This window comes from Bactrocera tryoni, chromosome 1 (assembly GCF_016617805.1).
Source record: "Bactrocera tryoni isolate S06 chromosome 1, CSIRO_BtryS06_freeze2, whole genome shotgun sequence".
In the NCBI taxonomy this organism is placed as follows: domain Eukaryota; kingdom Metazoa; phylum Arthropoda; class Insecta; order Diptera; family Tephritidae; genus Bactrocera; species Bactrocera tryoni.
In genome coordinates, this window is record NC_052499.1 from 49,261,482 (window position 1) to 49,282,526 (window position 21,045).

The 21,045-nt window shown below is 37.8% G+C and overlaps 1 protein-coding gene and 2 non-coding genes across 3 annotated transcripts in view; all 3 read left to right on the forward strand.

The window, feature by feature from the left end:
* Window positions 1-21,045, forward strand: part of LOC120775761 (protein Skeletor, isoforms B/C) — a 100,059-nt gene that overhangs the window by 49,516 nt on the left and 29,498 nt on the right. The window contains exons 2-3 of the mRNA XM_040106097.1: window positions 2,474-2,550; window positions 4,555-4,706. Coding sequence (XP_039962031.1) covers window positions 2,474-2,550; window positions 4,555-4,706 — 229 coding nt within the window. The remainder of the gene's footprint in view (window positions 1-2,473; window positions 2,551-4,554; window positions 4,707-21,045) is intronic.
* Window positions 3,009-3,173, forward strand: LOC120767097. The gene has a single exon (XR_005704652.1). It is a non-coding gene; the product is annotated as a U1 spliceosomal RNA (small nuclear RNA).
* LOC120767108 lies at window positions 20,601-20,765 on the forward strand. Its single transcript, XR_005704657.1, has one exon. It is a non-coding gene; the product is annotated as a U1 spliceosomal RNA (small nuclear RNA).

Consider the following 21,045-nt stretch of genomic DNA (forward strand, 5'->3'; position numbering starts at 1 on the left):
TGAATTGCTCACGTTAATTCTCATGGAAACTGTTACAAACGAGCACGAGTGCTCACATGTTGTCAATTAACGAAATGTTTGCAATATATTCTGAGAAATAAAACTTTTACACACATTTTTTTCTAAGAAAATTTCACTTCATTAAAAGAGCGTTAAAATTGCAGTTGAAGGCAAACGGCGCAGCCAAACGCAAATGAATGGAATTATCACCAGCTATTGTGTTGGGATTTTGCATTTACCCATTGAAAATGTGCACATGCTCATATGTGGAGGTGCCTGCGTGTCTAACAGGTGCGTCAGTGTACAGTGTGGCAATTACTTTAAACAGTTTTTCATTAAATATGCTTTTATATGAAAGATTTCTGTGGCAGTGAATATGTGTATACAATATGAAGGAAATAACGGTAACATTGAGAAGATTTTGAAATTAAGGTGAAATCAAACAAGTAAAAACTTTAGCATCGGTTACCCCGAAGCTACAATATCCTTTACATATCCAAAAGATGCCAAACAAGCAATGATTCGAGTTTTCGAGATGAATACCGCTGCCTTGGACAATAGTCTTGTCAAATAACTTCATTTTGCCCGATCAGTTTGTATGGCAGCTATCTGCTATAGTGTTCTGATATTGCCAGTTACCACAATTGAAAAGCTTCTTGGTAAGAAACGGACGTGTGCAAGATTTCAGATCGATATCTTTAAAACTGGGTGACTAGTTGACGGATAGACGGAAGGTCTTGGGTACATAGACTCAGCTCGTAATGCCCGTAATATGTGCTCAGTTGCACATATATGTATGTATGAAAGGGGTAATCCATTTCGAGATTTTCTACCTTTTTAAAGAAAAAGACACAAAAACTTCAAATTAAATGGGGAATGTTTATTATCATTCAAAAGAACATTCTTAGGAATTTATTTTTGGAGATTATCTCTTTTAAAAGTTAGCCACGGCTACGTCTCAGACGGTCCATCCACTGAGTCCAATTTTCGAGACTCGTTCGAGCATTTCGACTAGTAACTGGCGTGACACAAGTGATTTTTTGCTCCAAGGCCTTAATCGAAGCGGAATTGTGCGCATAAGCTTTATACTTTACATATCTGTACTCGTACTATCGATCGGCTCAAAACATGAAATTATCAGCTCACCGAAGTGTTCTCTCAATACATCCATTGATTGCTGCGATATGTGGGAAATGGTGCCGTCTTGTTGAAACCATATGTCGCTGAGATCACGAGCTTCAATTTCTGGCATCAAATTGTCGCTTATCATGGCGCGATAATGCTCGCCATTGATGGTTAAGCTCTAACCGATGGATCGATGATTCCAACGAGCCGACTACTCTTGAATCTCTTCAGGTTGGTCGTCGTCCCAAACGCAGCAATTTTGCTTATTTGCATAGTCATTGAGCCAAAAATGGGCCTCAAAGCTGAATAAAATTTCGCTCGAAAATGTCAGACCTTTTCGAACTTTTCAAGAACTCATATATCGAAGCTGATCACTTGGGAAGGTCGAGTGATATCAATTTCTGCAAGAGCCGTATTTTGTGCGCTATCAATTTAAGATCTAGGCGTAAAATCACTTGGGAAGGTCGAGCCAATTTCTGCCAAAGCTGTATTTTGTTCGCTATCAATTTAAGATCTAGGCGTAAAATGCGCCTAGTCGTACCATACGTCATTCCGAGTTGCTGCGAACGGCGCCGGTCCGACTCTCCACAGCTATATATGGTCTTCACTGCGTGCTGAACATGGTCTATTCTGTCGAATATTATCCAATAATGAAATTGAGCGAAGCGCGAGAAACACATTCTTTATAGAACGTGAATTTTTGTAACAAAAGTAGTTTGAATTTTTAAAAGGAAGAATCTTTCTTGCGTAAATTTTTATTGATATTTAAAAATTTTGTGTTAAATTCTTAGGACGTTCCTTGCCTAATAATTTTTTTATCTCTCGAAACTCCACAAAATACCACACTGTGCATTTAATGAGCCTTCCATAGAATTCAAATGCAATGTTAGTTGATTTTGCTGAGACAAAAGGCGAATTTAATTCCCAAAGTATGTAAAACAAAGAAAATAGGAAAAGTTTATAGCGAAACTTTGTGAAATTAGTTTGTACGGTGGCTGCACAAGATTTAATTTTATTTTGTTTTAACTTCTTATTGTTGTTGTTCTGTTATTGCAAAGCTTTTTCAATACAGCTGATGTTTATTTATTATGTTTGTTGTTCTCACAACTTTCTTACTTACCTTCGTTTCACTTTTAATCACAAAATGCCTGCATTGTGCTCAAGCTGTCTTCCCAGTTACTTAGAAAATAAGACATTACCATATACGTACAAATTCACTCACCAAGTACATGCTAAGTATATTGCGCTGTGTGAATGGGAATTATGCGCTACTTAAAGAGATGGCGAAGAGTTAATGCTCTTCAAATCGTTCATTTTTTATTAAAACAAAACATTTCTTTCATTACAGCTTCAGGGCGCGCACCACCAGAGCCCTACTACGGTCGCTACATCGGAGAATTCACAAATTTTGCGCACGGCATAAAGGTGAGTTCGCACTTATATTTTATTATTTAGTTTAAATGGTGGGTAATTTATGGTAGATTTCTGATGATTACCGTTTCTTCAGTAAAGAATTGGAGCGCGATTGAGATAACTTAAATATATATTTATATAATCGTCTTCGAAATCACTCTTCAGCAGAGTTTTTAGGTTTCCGCAAAAATATTTTTAAATGTTGTATACTGGATCAATATTTCAATTTTAGTATTTATAAAACGATTTGTATTCTCCACAACAAAAACATTGACGTTTACATTTTGCATCTACCCCTATACGTAAGGGATGGTCCTACATGACATACATTTGTTTTCTGTATTCTACTTGCAATCGTACAAATATCCTTTTTCATTGAGCATTAAACTCATTTATATCCTTCTTACTTGAATTCTCAACCAGTTTCTACAGCATTCTAGTGAAATACTTTCGTTTGAGCGGAGAAAAGCATACTTACCTGGCGTAGAGGTTATCCGTGATCATGAAGGCGGTTCCTCCGAAGCGAGACCTGATCATTGCACTTCGATTGGGTTGACCTTTGCGATTATTCCTAATGTGAATAACTCGTGCGTGTAATTTTTGGTAGCCGGGAATGGCGTACGCGCCGTCCCGACATTTTTGAATACATTCAGAGAATATTATAAAGGTAGAGGCGAAGAATTGGTCTTGGTTGTGTAGAGCTAGATCAGCTGAGGACATTTTGCAGATCGTTCCGATTTAGCGCACTCTCAATGAGTACGTTGAAAATGGCATAGTTTGAGCAGTTCTGTCGAGATAACCATTTATTGTTGGTTATAAAGCTGGGACTTATCCGTTAAATGATTCAAACTATGCTATTAAGGCACTAAATAATTGTGCTTTTAATCTACGTTTAATAATTTTTGTGTTAATTGTAATTTTATATCTCATGGAAGATATTTTTGGTTATATCGTCCTTCTCTTCCGTCGGGGCGTGGGCACAAATCAGCGATATGTTGAAGAACTTCGCTTTGATGCGGATTATGGCCAGACGTTCACTAACAGGGGTGATGCTAGGACTTCGCAACGGAGTCTCTCTCCCACCACGAATCCCACACCGAATTTGCGCTCCTTTATATGGTCACTGTAGTAAATGCTACAAGGACCTACTCGTCTCAGTCCTTGTCCCATCCATTGCACTTCTTGAATGGCTGTAATGTCGGCCTTTACTCTTACGAGGACATCAACCAGCAGGGCAGGGACACCTTCCCAATTAAGGGAACGGACATTCCACGTGCATGCGCTTAAATCGTAATCCTTATTACGTTTGCAGTCGTCGTCATCAATAGGAGGGTCACTCATCTTGTTTTGTTCTTTTCATTGGGGTTGTTTTTTATGTGGCGGGTCCCAAAACCAGCTTTTAACCCTGAGGAGGGGATGTTTCGCTTTCTCACTTTAGCCCGCCTTCAAACGGATGTTGTTTGGCTACCCAGAGGAAACTTGGTCTCAGACCGGAAGTCGTGAGCTGTTTGAGTCATATGTAAAATGATCGTTTCTGGTCACTCCCAAGAGAATGGCGCTCAAAGAACTTTCCTCACTGCGTGAACTTCCACACAGGGCTAAATCTTCCAAACAGAATACGTTGAGGTAAAACAGTGTAGTTTGGTTAATAATTCGGGATGAGAAATGATTTCAGATTACTTTTCAATTAACAAAGTTTATTCAATAAACTTATCTGCATTAAAAATTGGTTAGGTTCTGCAAGTTTGTATATCAAAAATAATCTAGTATTTGTAAACATTAATTTTCTATATTTCACACCAAAACAAACATTAATTTTTTGTATAAAATAAATTTTCATTTCAACAAATCCTATCGAGAGTTGATTCTACATAGTATATTTTAACACATATCGACTTCCTCACAAATTTTTAAGCAAATAAACTCGACATCTATGTTAGTATGTATTTGCATATAAATATGTATACTTGTATATATAAATACAACTCTGTAATATCACTTTATTATCTCTCGCAGGGCTCCATTTATGCCGTCGACGAATCTACGCTGTTCATCAAATCATTTGCATATGATGGCACGGGACCGGATGCATTCTTCTGGGTTGGTAAAACTCCACGTCCAAGTCCCGAAGGATACATCATACCATATCCAGAAGAGTATGCTGGCATGTAAGTACACTACTGTGCAATATTTAGAATTACATACATAAGGGAAGTATATGCTTGCACATTTGAGCAGAAGCTTCTGTGTAGTTCATATATATGTATGTATACGTAGATAGCTGTTCTATATGCAAAGTTATATTTATATAGTGCGGTTAGATGTAAATTTATATATTTTGAGTTTATATACACTTATGTATTATATTTTTGTATCCATATTTATATGCTAACAGTGAAATATGCTGAAATTTAAGAATACTAAATCATTAGTTTGACTGTAATGTGCTGATGCTGCATGCTTGTTCTACAAATACATAATAATATATCTAGAAGTAAGCACGGATTAGTGTAGTTATGTACTAAATAGCACCCCGAGGAATTAGTTAAGAGTTTTGATTGTATTTCAAACCAAAAAAAAATATTAAAAATATTTTTTGTACAAGAATATAATAATATTTATAATATGCATATGAATTAGAGATTTTTTTTCGCTGAGTACTCTGAAAATTAGGTTCCTAGGCACCAATAAGAAAGTCTCTCCAGGTATGAACTCTTTAATTGTAGAAGGTCCTCCGCCTTAGGATACAGGGGTAGTTCCTCTGCTTCCTCGGCGGCTACTGCGTCGAATACTCTCAGAGTTGGAGTGTTTACATTCATTTTGACGACATGACCTAGTCAGCGTAGCCGTTGTTCCTTAATTCACTGAACTACGGCAATGTTGTTGTATATCTCGTACAGATCATTGTTCCATCCACTGCGATATTCGCCTCTGCCGATAATCAAAGGACCATAAATCTAAGGCAGAAACTTTCTCTCGAACCTGTAACGCTGACTCATCAGATGTTGTCATCGTCCATGCCTCTGCACCGTTTAGCAGGACGAGTATGATGAGTGACCTGCAGAATGTGGTCTTTGTTCGTCGGGAGAGGACTTAGTCCACAATTGCATACTAAGTCAGCGATAGCGCGCCAGTCGTTAGTGCTTTTCGCTGTAAAGCGGCAATTGGAGATTCCAAGTGTAGTCAGGTCCTTCTCCATTTGGTCTTTCCATGACTTTGCAGAACGAGGATGATGAGTGTCTTGCAAAATTTGGTTTTTGTCTGTCGGGAGAGGACTTTACTCCTCAATTACTACCTACTCAGACCGAAGTAGCACCTTGAATTTTGAGGCTGGCGTTGTTGTTAATGCAGGTTCCGAGATAGATAAAATTATCTACGATTTCAAAGTTATGACGGTCAACAGGGACGTGGGAGCTTAGTCGCGAGTGCCACAATTTTCTAATAGATGACAGGAGATATTTCGTTTTGCATTCGTTCACTACCTGACCCATTTGTTTCGCTGCAATATCCAGTCTGGAGAAAGTAGAACTAACGGCGCGGTTGTTTTGGCCAATGATATCGATGTCATCGATTTAGCTGTGTAACTCGAATTATTTTTTCCAGCAGCAGATTGAAGAAGTCACACGATAGCTAGTCATCGTTACTGAAACCTCGTTTGGTATCGAACAGCTAGGAGAGGTGATTTTCGATCCTAATGGAGCGTTTGGTATTGCTCATCGGCAAAACTAATACTACACAGCCGTAAAATCGAATAAAAAGGTAGTGTGTGCCGATTCTCTTTGCGCGGTATTTTTCTAAAAATGAGCGCAAAGTGAATATCTAGTCAGTTATTGAATTTCCTGGCCTGCAGCCATATTGGTAAGCTTCAGTCAGTTTGTTGACTGTGGGCTTTAATCTTTCACATTAGTTTAGCGCGTTAGTTTTGAACTATACAGATATATGTATGTATATATACTGGTAATCGAAAAAGTATATACGAAAATACTTTTTCGATTCATATCATATTTAAACTTATTATACTCTCGCAACAAAGTTGCTAAGGAGAGTATTATAGTTTTGTGCACATAACGGTTGTTTGTAAATCCTAAAACTAAAAGAGTCAGATATAGGGTTATATATACCAAAGTGATCAGGGTGACGAGTAGAGTTGAAATTCGGATGTCTGTCTGTCCGTCCGTCCGTCCCTCCGTGCAAGCTGTAATTTGAGATTATGTAATTATTATTAATTGAGATATCATGATGAAACTTAGTACACGTATTTCTTGGCTCCATAAGAAGGTTAATTTCGAAGATGGGCAAAATCGGCCTACTGCCACGCCCACAAAATGGCGGAAACCGAAAACCTATAAAGTGTCATAACTAAGCCATAAATAAAGATATTAAAAAGAAATTTGGCACAAAGGATCGCATTACGGAGGGGCATATTTGGACGTAATTTTTTTGGAAAAAAGAACGTGGCCCCGCCCCCTACTAAGTTTTTTGTACATATCTCGGAAACTATTATAGCTATGTCAACCAAACTCTACAGAGTCGTTTTCTTCAGGCATTTCCATATGCAGTTCAAAAATGGAAGAAATCGGATAATAACCACGCCCACCTCCCATACAAAGGTTATGTTGAAAATCACTAAAAATGCGTTAACCGACTAACAAAAAACGTCAGAAACACTAAATTTTACGGAAGAAATGGCAGAAGGAAGCTGCACCCAGACTTTTTTTAAAATTGAAAATGGGCATGGCGTCGCCCACTTATGGATCAAAAACCATATCTCAGGAACTACTAGACCGATTTCAATGAAATTTGGCATATAATATTTTCTTAACACCGTGTACGAAATATGGGTGAAATCGGTTCACAACCACGCCTTCTTCCAATATAACGCAATTTTGAATTCCATCTGGTGCCTTCTCTGTATAATAAATGCATTAGGAACCAATGATGATAGCGGAATAAAACTTTACACAAATACGGTATTTGAGAAATATGTAAATGACGTATAATGAAATCTCGATTATCACTTTATCATGCGAGAGTATAAAATGTTCGGTGACACCCGAACTTAGCCCTTCCTTACTCGTTATAAAAAAAATTCCAAAATATAGCGAGTTTCTTCACTATTTTCACTCATTTTTCAACTTTTTTTCAATTTCAATCAAGATACAGACCTTTTTATTCCCTTTTATACGAAAAAAACGCACCTGTGTAGGGTATTACAGCGGAAGTTAACTTTTATTTTGGTTTAAATTGATAAAATCAAAACAACTTCAGCTGAAAATAGTCGTAGCTGTTAATGCCAAAAAATAGGGTTTAGTTGTTTTGAAGTTGAGTTGTCAACTTCAGCAGAGTTGAGTTGTAAATTCATGTTTTTCGCATTTCTTTTTCCAAAGCATGGTATTTTCTTAGGAGCTGTTAAGTTTTGGTTTTAAAACCAGTTCTACTCTTAAAATGTCTGAAACTTGCGATTCAATTTCGTTTGTGTGTTAGTACAAATTTCTAAATTTTATGACCACCTCGCGTTTGATAAATTTTTACCTACACCCATGAATGTTACTAATTCATACACACACACATACACGCAAATGTGCGAGCGCGCTAATGTATGCGAAAAGTGGCATTAGCTTCGACAATGTAATGAATTACAAATGTCACTTGAAGGTTACTGCCAAAGGACTCTTTCATAGTTTTATTCTGTTGTATTCTTAACAACTAATGCTTAAGCGACCCTTTTCTTCTGCTATATGTTGTTGCTGTGAAAAATTAAGCTCTCCTTATCCGCGCTTATCTGCACTTGTCAGTTGTTGCGCTCTGAATGGCGCATCCTTGGCAGGCGAAGCGCGCATCGCTAACTACTCTGCCTCGCCTTAATTTGTCGACGCTTGTCAGCGCTGACATTTCGCTAAGAAAACGAAAATGAGCGAATTTAAATGCACGAATGCAATGCGAAAACCTTATGCTGCTCAATCATACACATTGACGCTTAGAAATGGAACAGCATAGGTAGGTCTCCTGCATGATTTTAGTTTGGGGTGAAGTACAATTGCAACGCTGCATCTGCGGCGATAGTTTGTGATTGCAAATACGAGGGTGCTTTGATATGTTTGAAAATTTAAAAAGATTTATTGGCGATTTTTATTATACGATTGGTTGGTTCCTCAAAAAATTTTATGAAATGCTAGTCAGTTGACAGTCTTTGTCCCATAAAATCCAGGTGGATTGTAGCTTAAGTATGAGTGTGCTGAAGTAGAACTACTTAAACCATCGACAGCCTCATGTCCCACAGCTCGTAATACCAGGATTTCCTTCATTTCGGGATTATAGAACAAACACAAATATTCTTCTTCTTTAATGGGATTTTTGTATTTAAGGGTTGAATTTTTGGGGATTTCTAGTTTCTTCCAAATTACAGCCCTACGTGTTCTGAAATCTTCTTTTTTTATAGCGTAGACACCGCATTAGCGGTTATATCCGAGTTTACAACATGCGCCAATTTTTCTTCCCTCCCGCTGTTTGGCGCCAATTGGAGATTCCAAGTGTAGCCAGGTCCTTCTCCACCTGGTCTTTCCAACGGAGTACAGGTCTTCCTTTCCTTTGCTTCCTCCGGTGGGTACTGTGTCAAATACTCTCAGAGCTGGAGTGTTTTCAAACATTCGGACGACATGACCTAGCCAGCGTAGCCGCTGTCTCTTAATTCGCTGAACGATATCAATGTAGTTATACATATATCTTGTACAACTCATCGCTCCATCAACTGTGGTATTCGCCGTTGCCGATACGCAAAGGACCATAATCAGATGTTGTCCTCGTCCAAGCCTCTGCACCATATAGCAGGTTGGGAATAATGAGTGACTTATACAGTTTGGTTTTTAGTCGTTGAGAGAGGACTTTACTTCTCAATGGCCTACTCAGTTCGAAGTAGCACTTGTTGGCAAGAGTTATTCTGCGTTGGATTTCGCGGCTGACATTGTTCTTGGTGTTGTGGTGGACATACATATGTTTGAAGATATTTTCAGGTAAGCAAACACTTGCCTTGATGGTTTCAGAATTTTTTTAATATTTCAAAGAAATTATTTTGATAAGCAGAAAGTTCTTCTCGAAGGCATTACAAACTTCTGAGATTTAAAACTGAAACTTGAGTATTTGACTGCAATAGTTTGAGGGTCTTAAAAAAACAAGTATAATAAAAAGCACTTGCTCAGATAAATACTCTGGATATAACAATTCCTACCTCAACAAGCTACCCACGTAAATTCATTTAAACGTATATATACCATATAATATACGTATCGTATGCCCTTATTTACTTGCACTATACACTAATTGCCGTTATAATATCTGAGTTTGCATGTTTGACTTTGCTCCTCTTACTGTCTTAAAGGATAAAGTTGGATGAGGTTGCCTCTTGTGGTGAAAGTGGTAGAGCACAAAGGGAAGACTTGACATTCTCGCTATTTTTGTAGTTAAACGTAATAAAATTTAAGTCTGAGAAGGTTATCAAATAATATATTTTTGTATGATTTTAATTACATAGAAATACAAGACATTTGCTTATGCATAAATATCTTCAATTGGTATTAACATGAGAATGCCATGACCATGCTAGTAAACATTCATGGATACATATTTTGTGGCTATAAGGCTGCGTGTGGCCGTCACGGCGTACGTAATGACGCAATGTCACGTTCTACATGGTCATTTCTGATAAACATTTTTATTATTGCACAAAAAAAGTACAACAAATCTTGCTGTGTTGCTCGAAAATAATTCCTTATAGTGGATCACATTCTGTATGATGCTGTATGAAATTTCGATCATTCAGTCGACAGATTTACTATACAGCACATTACCATTCCGGATATTCTGACATCTATTCTCCCTCCACAGTTTTTCTAATCCATTATTCGCAGTGTTGTTATTTGTACGTATTTGAATCCCAGATTTTAACCACCAATATGTAATTCAAAATCAATTAGAAGAACGTTATTTATAGAATTCCTGTCTCGCGATAGAACATAGTGACGACTAACAATTCGTAAAAGCGTTTCAAATAAATTATTTTGCTTTTCGTTCTCCAAATTTCAAAGGCAAAACAAAAATCAATAACTCTAGTGAAAGTATAGGATTTGCTTTCGAACAATCTGATTCGACCATGTTATTGGACCTATCTAAAGTATATCTTAAATGATCTTAGGAAACCAATCGATTTGGTATTATTTGACCTAATCCAAATCGAAATCCCTTCTGGCTATAATAACGAAACGAAAATAAACGATTAATAACAATGAAGCATTCGGCTTAACGGCTGAATTTTCTGACCATATTTTCTATGTCATAGTGGGATAATGATAGTAGAAAGGAGAATAGTATGGCATCTCTGTTCCACTGGAAACCGGAAAATCAGTTTGTATTACTTTTCCAGGACGCAGTAGACATAGCAAAGTTTGGAAGTGTTCTTCACTTATCATCTTTTAGCGAAACTATAGCTCTCTTATTTACCAAAGCTGGCACCTTCAGGGTTACTCCTTTCTTCAGACAGTCTAATTGTTGATAGCACAGGTTCCAAATTAAAGTTTGGCCTTAGAGGACTAGGTCATAAAATTTGATTCCTTGCCAATCCCACATAACTTGCGGCAAACCTTTGAACAGGCAATACTGGTTGGGCTATCGTTTGCGACGACCCATTTTGCTTGAGGTTGTCGTAAGCGAGCCAATTTTAATGATCAGTAACCATCTGCTTCCGAGGCTGTTCTTTCCTTTTCATTGGGGTGTTTTTTACGTGGCGGGTCCTAAAACCAGCACACAACCCTGACGGGGGATGGTTCGACTTCTTACTTGAGCTTTTTGGCAACGCTGGCTATGTTATATCGTCCGAATAGATAAAAACACCCCAGCTCTGAGAGTATTCGACGCAGTATCCGTCGAGAGTAGCAGACCTGGCTACACTTGAAATCTCCAATTGGCGCCACGAGCGTAAATGGCGCGCTGTCGTAAACTCGGCTATGACAGCGTAAGTGGTGTCTACGCCAATAAAGAAGAAGAAGAACCATCTGCTTCAGAAATGGATTGATTTTGCTTCAACTCGCCGATCTTTTCCTTTTGCTGGACCGCAAGCAATACTGCGTAAAGCCATCCCAAATTGTGTGAGATACTTTTTTAATAGGAAATCTTTTCTATATATGGAAATAACTCAAAGAGCGAAATATAACCCGATGGCCGACCACTAACGGAGCTTTCACTCAGTGTGAAACTAGCAAATATTTCTTTTCTCCGAAATAATCAATGTACATATAATAACTAAACTGCATTGCTGTGACAAACATATATGCACTATACATACTAAAGTACTTTTAACTACAATTGGTGGCACCGAAAAATATTCATACTATATGATATACAAGTACATGGTCTGTCGCAAAAAGAAACAGAACTTTACGTCAACATATTTTTCAACTGTTTCTGGTGGCGTCATTCCGCTAATTGGTGGGTATATAAAATTATACAAAAGTTTGATCTCTTATATTGACATTTCGTAAAAATTTTTATTTCGTACATGTCAATGGGATAACTACCAAATCGATGTTATCGATCAAGAGTTCGAGATACCGAGGTACATTCGTCCCACCTGGCCAAACGATTAATGCCTGTGTTTCCTACCTTGGTGTTATGTTTCTGCATCTTTTGTCACGCATTCCTCACTGCTCGACCACAATAACCATTGTGAGGGGAGGTGGGCAGGCCGATTTCCCATGTTGCACGATAATGCGCCTGTGAAATCGATCGACGCTTGTCACTGATTTTTTTCCAAAAAACTCCATATTAACTTAGTAATCACTCACCCTACATATGCGTCCTGATCTGGCCTCCCCTACGTGATTTTACCTATTTGGAAAACTTCATTTGCCCATGAAAGGACACTGGTTTTCAGGACATTTCAGCTATCCAAAAGGCGACGACCGATAACCTTCTCATGGAGCATTCCGTGTACCAAGTTTCATTAAACATCTCAATTTGAAATGCTAATTGACCGGACGGGCTAAGACGCTGTATCGAAGCACAATCCGGAAACTGCTTTGAATAAAAAAATGATAACTTTTATAAAATTATTGACCTTTTTAGTTGTTTTTTTAACAGTGCTGTTTCTTTTGCGACAGACCCTTAGCATATGTTATATCAAAATCCGATTGAGTTAGAATATTCGTTAACAACGTTTATATAAGCATTTTAGAACATCTAAGATAACGCCGACACCGACATATACATAAAAGCCCAAATATCAACGATGGTGACGATGGTGACGATGGCGACGCGTCGATAGCGTATCTATCTAAAAAATGTGAAAACAGCAACAAAAAGGCGGAAAATGAATGCAGGATGTATGCCACTAAGGAACTTCATATTGTAATCGACTTTAATGCGTTTCATTGTTGATGCCACGTGTCAGGCTTTATTAGTTGGTACGTTCAACGCCTGCTAGACAGGAAAACACCCACATCACGACATCACGTTACATCGCCACCGCCGCCGCGGCCGCCGCATTACTTTGGGATGATTGGTGGCGTGGCAACAAACGGAGGCAACAATTGCATGCTTTTACGCTTTCAGGTACATTACCCACTCCCACACCCACTCTCACTGCTACGGCCAGCGTCTCCCCGACACTGACATTCATTGTCAAAGCGATGACGAAAGCGTAGGGGTGTGAGGTGAGCCGTTAATGTTTCGAGGTGATTTCCTATTTTAGTCTGTGCTTTCTACGTTTTTTTTTTGTGATTTCGGTTTGGTTGTTGGGGTGGCATGCGTGGTTGTCTTGATTTGATGATTTCAGTATGAGTTTCTAATTTATTGAATTCTATAGCCACACAAATAGGAGCGGATATAAATAATATATTAATATGTAGTGTGATATATATTGGAAGATGTGCAAGAATTGATTATTTGCTGAAGTGGAGCGGGAGTGCGGGAGTGGCAGAGAAGGAAAGCATAATTTGAAATTGGCTATGACTTAGTTAGTCATTAGACGTGTTTAGAGGCGTTTACAGATTGGTAATTGAATTTCGAATGAAAGCTTAACTGCTGTTGATTAAAATATTGAATTTACTTTTTATACTAATGTCATATTGCTACAGAGCATACTTTTGTTATGTGTTTCGTTCACCTTACGGTTGTTCGTATCAGCCCAAACTAATCGAGATAGATGTAGATATAGAGTAATGTTAGGTCACTTAACTTAATAGGGTAATGTAGGTGTAACTTGAGTAAAAATTTAAATATCTTGATGAAATTTGGTGTGCGCATTCCTTAGTAAAAAATTACTAGGTCGTAGATGGACGTAATCGGTCCACTGACATGTCCACAAAACGCCATTAATCGAAAACGTATAAAGTGCCATAACTAAGCATCGGATTACGAGAAAAAACTGTAATTTGGCAGTGACGATCGCAGTAGAAACGAGCACCTATGGGAAGAAAATTTGAAAAAGTGGGTGTGGCTCTCTAATAAAGCTAAGCTACAACGACAAAATTTGCTTAGCACAAATACTATGAGTGTGACGGTGTGAAAATGAATGAATTCGGTTTATAACCCGGCTCGCTCCCAATATAACGGTACTTTTTGAATCTATTAAAAGCGCAATAAATCAATAACAAAATATGCCAGAGGCATTAAATTAATTATTTGCAAGAAAAAACTCCTTTACAAAAAAATCTGGATAAACTTTGGACAATGGGCAGTAAATTCTTCTACAAAAAAATCACATACTATCTTTTGGACGATTTCGACTAAATCTGCTTACGTGGCGTTCTTCTTCCTATGTCGATTAATATACCGGAATAAAACTTAGCACGTAATAAACACAGAGCATGTTCATTATGACCAAAACTGTCCTAATCCAAGTAAATTATAAGCCTTAAATATACCGAGTATGTATACGCCAGTATCAATAGTTGACATTTTGATCGAAACAATTTAAAATTCAGGGAGAGTTTTCCTGACAATGAAGTAATTCTGTGTGTATCAAAAATGGGTTGAATCGGGTCATTAGGATCGCCTGCATCTATATATGTACTTTTATTAAGATTTCCGAACTTCCAGTGACTTTATTAAAGCATATATCGTTAAAATATTTGAGTTATCTCAATGAAAATGAGAGAGCCAGCGCGTTTTACTTACACCTTTGAAGTATTTCCGGCTTTGATTCCTGCAAGTAGCAAAAGTATAAAATGTTCGATAAGGTTGCATCCGAATTGCCTTCCTTACGATACTTCGAGAGATTTTATTACTGAATATCTAAATAATATACTTAACTGCTTATTTGCAACAAAAACTCCGGGACGTTGGGGAATGGTGCAGATATGTGCTGCAGGGCGGCTGCGGATGCCGGTCTTGGTTAGGTAGCTGTTCACAAGAAAGGCGGTGTGATCGTGGGCGTTGTCGTGGTGCAACTTCCAATCGGCTACGATGTCTTGTCGGACCTGATTGACGCTTCGTTTGAGTCTCTTGATGACTTCCACGTAAAACTTGGTGTTGACGGTTTGTCCAGGAGCTACAAATTCATGGTGGACGATGCCTTTGATGTCAAAAAAGACGATAAGCAACGTTTTCACTTTGGATTTGCTCATTCATCAGCGACCTCTACCCGGCCCTCCAAAAAAACACGTTGCGCGAAAATGTTTGTCCTGACTGTCCAGGTGCTCGGAGAAAACAGATCAGCGCTTCGTTCGTTAACTAGGAATGTTCTCTACCGAAACCAGTCGGTGCGCGCACGCTCCGAAGCACAGTCGCGATGGAAGAAAATCAGACCTATTACTTTCTGGACAAACCCTGTATAACATTTTATTAGACACTCATTAAGTGTGACATCCTTAAATGGCCTTAGCTTCTCTCTTCTTCTCTTCCTTCCGTTTCTTCCTGCGCTTCATTCGCCACGAACATATGATTCTAGGATATTTGTGTACGTACATATATAGTAAATATATATGTGAGTATTCACGAACTGAGACGCACCCACTTATAGACAATTCTAGTACATGATCTAGTACATGATTTCTATTGACAATTTTAAGCCAATAGCGAAAGAAATGTACAAAAAACTCTACAGTTCAGTCGCAGGCTATCCTCTGGTAATTCGAAAGGCGGCAACACAGCGCAGGACATGCTAATGGCCGCCATGAAGTTTGCCTATAAATATCTGTGGTTTTTTACGCATCTAACGCAACTTTCGTGGAACTTCTTTTTTAGAATTTTTTCTCATTTTGAAAGCAATCATGTTTAATTATCTATGCTGACAATCAAAGCTTTTTTTTAAGTCGTTTTCGAAGTTGGCATTGCGCTTAGGACACAGCGTGAACTTGTTTTGTTTTTGTGTTGCGGTTGGCCTACGCTTCGAACGCTTTTCTTTTCACGCCACTTGGAGCACAATCGAAATGAGCAAAATGCAAAATTCACAAAAAGACAAACCACCACGTGACAATGCATGCACTGAGCAGAAGTAATTAAATTAGAATTTTGAAAAGTATAAAGGAAGCGTGATTAACATGAGCCACACGCCGCGGTGCAGTTGCTTAGTTGTTGTTCGACTCGCTGACAGCTCGAGGAACTGTTGCTCATCTGCATATATACCCACTTAGCTGAATGTGTATAAGTGTGTGTGTGTGTGTGGGTGGGTGCAAATTTACGAGATGTGGGATATCCATTTCGATGTTTAATGCTGATTTATGCAGATTTCATTTGGCTGACACGCAGTGCGACTTTAAATGCGAAATGAGTATTGCGTTTTGGATAGCGAGTGGGCGCACGCGGATCGTTGGCCTTCAGCCGGCGGTGAGTGTAGTCGGACTTATAACAAAATTTAAATTATATAATAAGGGGAAAAATGTATATGTAACATGTAAATAAAGGCCTAACATTTATATTCATCCTTTGAATAGTCTAAGGAATCATCATTTAATTTTTCGACAACAAGCGTCAAAGAAAAAACTTTTGGGTGGGCGTCTTTTGCAGGAAATGTACTCTTCTTTTATTGAACGATTTGAATAAGCGGAATCTCAAAAAAACCGACTGTATGAGTGCGATGACTTACCCCACGTCTTCTATGCCAATAAAGAAGAAGGAGGACATCTTCGAAGATGATTGGTGTCCAAGTTTGATTATTGTTTTTGGAAGCGAAAACACTCAGTGAAGTTCGCGTGGCTCCTCAATGGCGACTGTTAAAAATTGGTTTAAGATGTCCTCAATGGCGCCAAAAACTAATATCGCGGTTGATAAAGTTTTAATAGTCCACGATCTAAATCAGCAAACTGCAAATTGAAGATGCACCAAGGGAACTGAGATAAAATCCGCATTTATCATATCCTGCATGAAATACTAGGTTGCTAGAGAGGAATGATCGAAATGGGCACCCATTGGCAAGAGTTATTCTGCGTTGGATTTCGCGGCAGACATTGTTGTTTCTGTTAATGCTGGTTCCAAGACAGACGAAATTATCTACAACTGCGAAGTTATGACTGTCAACAGTGACATGGGAGCCAAGTCGCGTATGTGACTACTGTTTGTTTGATCACAGGAGATATTTCGTTTTGTCCTTATTTACCATCAGACCCATTTTTCTGACTTCTTTGTCCAACTTGGAAAAAGCAGAACTAACGGAGTGGTTATTTTAGCCAATGATATCAATGCCATCGGCGTACGCACTTGTAGAAGGTTTTTACTTTTCTACTCGTATTTAGCTCTGCAGCTCGAATTATATTCTCCAGCAGTAGATTGAAGAAGTCGCACGATAGGAGGTCACCTTGTCGGAAACCTCGTTTGGTATCGAATGCCTCGGAGAGGCCCTTTATGATCCTGACGGAGCTTTTGGTATTGCTCAACGTCAGTTTACACAGCCGTATTAGTTTTGCGGGGATACCAAATTCAGCATATCATTGCGGTATAAAGACAGCTCATTTTCGTGCTGTCAAAAGTATCTTTGAAATCGACGAAGAGGTAGTGTGAGTCGATCCTCTTACCGCGGGTCTTTTCCAAAATTTGGCGCATGGTGAATATCTGGTTGTTGTTAATTTTCCAGGTCTAAAGCCACACTGATAAGTTCCAATCAGTTTGTTGACGGTGGGTTGTAATTATTCACATAATACGCTCGATAGAACCTTATATGCGATGCTGAGGAGGCTTATCCCACGGTAGTTGGCGGAAATTGTGGGGTCTCCGTTTTTGTGGATTGGGCAGAGCATTATTAAATTACCAATTTTCGGCGCCGTTTTTAAATAGCTCGACCAGCAATTGTTGCTTGTTTATTGTTCTTTAAGGGGGTAATTGCCATTCAAACTTCTTCATGGTCGGGCAAAGGGATGTCTCCCTATATATAATACAACTAAGCCTAACACATATTAAGACTTTATTCTACATATGTACATATGCCCATCTATACTCCTTTTACCTCATGCAACCATTAAAGCGTTTGACTGGTAAACCAAGCAACTCAGCACTCATTAACGATTCATCAGTCATTATACTAATCACTAGAGACACGGTGCATTTGTCGTCTTAACACTTTCACACCCTTTTACTTTTATGCACCCTTCAATTCGCCGCACACACATACATTCACAGCTATGCTTGCGTATGCTGTCACATTCTCACTTCATAAAATCGCTGCACACCCCCCTTGACAACGAATGCGTTGATCTGCATTTGTCGTTGACAAAATTACTTAAAGATAATTAAATTTGAGTTCTTTTGTGTTCGGAGGGAGTTTGGAAAATGCAGCAAACGAAGACTATGCTGCTTTCAGTTTTCGGTTTGCTGCAGAATTTAACTTTGGATTTTGGGAAATTTGACTTAAAACTGTTTTCATCAATTTTTCAGTTTTCTTTAAAAAAATAATAAAATTGTATTTCAAGTTGTTTGGTATTGAGTTCTTTCAAGTAATTCGTTTTTAAGAAATTTTGTCGCTCATAAATTGTACGTAATTCCTTCATACTTCTATATCTTTTTTTCTGAACAAGTGTTCTCGCATCATCATTTACAACACAATCAGCGCCGATACGCCCATCAAGCTCAGCTTGTACATACTTTTGCAGTTGTGTAGCTGTGGGTGTGTGCATTTTTCACTCACGTTTCGCACTGCCGTCTGTCCATTGTCATTTAAATTTAATTGAGTAGTCATCATTTGGCGTTGTTCACCGTTTTTGTCAGCTGATTATTCATAAACACACACACACAATCACACAAATTCATACACATAAGTACTTGTCGTCGTTCATCATCAGGTACTTGTGCCATGGACCAGTCGCCGCTCCTCAATTACATGTTTATATCCGCATTTTTTTCGGGGTGATTTTTGTGCCTGAAATATTCACCAGTCGAAAATTAATTTGCTTATGCTCACATTTTTGTTGTTTGCACACAAATACGGGTGAATGCTTGTCGGAGTGTTTAATATTTGTTTTGTGTACACATCGATGTATATTTGTATGTAACTAGGCATGTATATACATAAGTACATATGTACTTAGTTGATTTGCATTTACGCATTTCATTGCTTTTATTAAACAATCTATCAGGTTTATTGACATGCAACAAGTCAGTTGGTAGATTGAAGTGCTGAGGGGGTGTGTAATAAAAATATTTTGAAACTTCATGAGTATATACATAAGTAAGTAAATATGATATAATTGCTGTGGCATGAATACTAAATAGTTGGTGAAGGGTTAAATGAATGTGATTTCCATTTTTAGTAGACAAAAAATAATAGTAAAGAAGACCTAAGTTCGACACGATATTTTGACATTGACTGCATAATTTAAATTTTAAATTATGAATCTTATGCTTAAGCTGCTACAGCCAACCCCATCAGACACCTCTAAGAAAGCCTATAAGTTTCATCATTCATAGTAATTTTTTTTCATTGAGTTATAAAATTCATAAGAAATAAAAAAATATCCCAAAAATAATCAAATTTTAACTGTTAATATCTTTTAAACGTGTGGGTTTACGAAGAAATCATAATATACCTTTTTTGTAGAGCATTCAATTTCCTACAAAATCTAAGGAACAAGATATTTTTTTAAGTAGTTGGAAGCGAGATATAAATTTTTCTATTTGATAATAAGAAAAAATAGAAAACTGTATGGAGGAGGACCTTCCCGTTACAATTAAAAACTCATGTTTGGAGAGGCTTTCTTAGAGGTGTCTAGGAACCTATTTTTCCGAGTATCAAACGAAAAAAAATTTTTTTTTTGAATCACTCTAATATACACGTATAGCCAGTTGGCATTGTTTGCCTAGTCGACGACACAGCTTAATTCCAACCTAGTCAAAAACTCCAGAAAGGCTTTCATCTCACACGCAGTTCAGTTCCACTTGTCCATAATTAAGGTTTTCGGCAACGCACAGGCCGATGAGTTGGCAAAGTTAAGAGCCTCTTAGATGAAACCGAGGCGGAGTCAATACCAAGTGTAAGATATCTTTCCGAAATTTGGCACGGTTTATTGCTCAAGGCAATGGTACAAATTGCGAGCAATATAGTAAAATTGTCTTTACAATTTTATTTAGATATCTTTAAAACTGAAAGTTAAGATAGTTTTTAAATGGATGGTCGTAAATAACTCAGGTTGATTTCTAAACCAATTTCAGATAGTACATATGTGATGACTTCTTTTATGAATGTCGGACTACATTCACTCATGGTTAAGAGTTACACAAAGAACTTCAATTCAGTTGAAAGAAAAATCTAACTTAGAAGCATTAATCCCAACTCAATTAATACCATCTCCCAAATAACCTTACTCATTGATATATGGATTAGTCCTTTGGAAAAAAAAATTGTATGCTCTGAAAGATTCTAAAAAATCTATAATAATGACAAATCAACTTGCAACATGTTACATAAACAACCCTAACACAAATTAGGTAGATAACCATTTTCTTCTTTACCTTTCACCTCTCTTTCGCTTATGTAATGAATATCCTTTTTCATTGAGCACTAAACTCACGCATATCCTTTTCACAATAATTCTCAACCACTTTCTATACCATTCTACTGAAATACTTTCGTTTGTGCGGAGAAAAGCATACTTACCTGGCGTAGAGGTTATCCGTGATCATGAAGGCGGTTCCTCCGAAGCGAGACCTGATCATTGCACTTCGATTGGGTTGACCTTTGCGATTATTCCTAATGTGAATAACTCGTGCGTGTAATTTTTGGTAGCCGGGAATGGCGTACGCGCCGTCCCGACGTTTTTGAATACATACATATAATTATATACGAGAGGCATGGTATTGTCTATAACATATTATATATGTACTTATAAAAATTCATTGATGCCAGTTTTGATATTTCAAAAATATTAATAAGTCAACAGTTCAGTGGAAGAATACTTCACAGTTCGTTTCCTTTAGGAATTTGCGTGTCCAAATTTTATGCGAATAAAGCTATCACTTTTACTATTAAGGGAATATACATATCTATCTACATACTTGCATGTCAGAAAAACACTGTTTAAGATAATATACTAT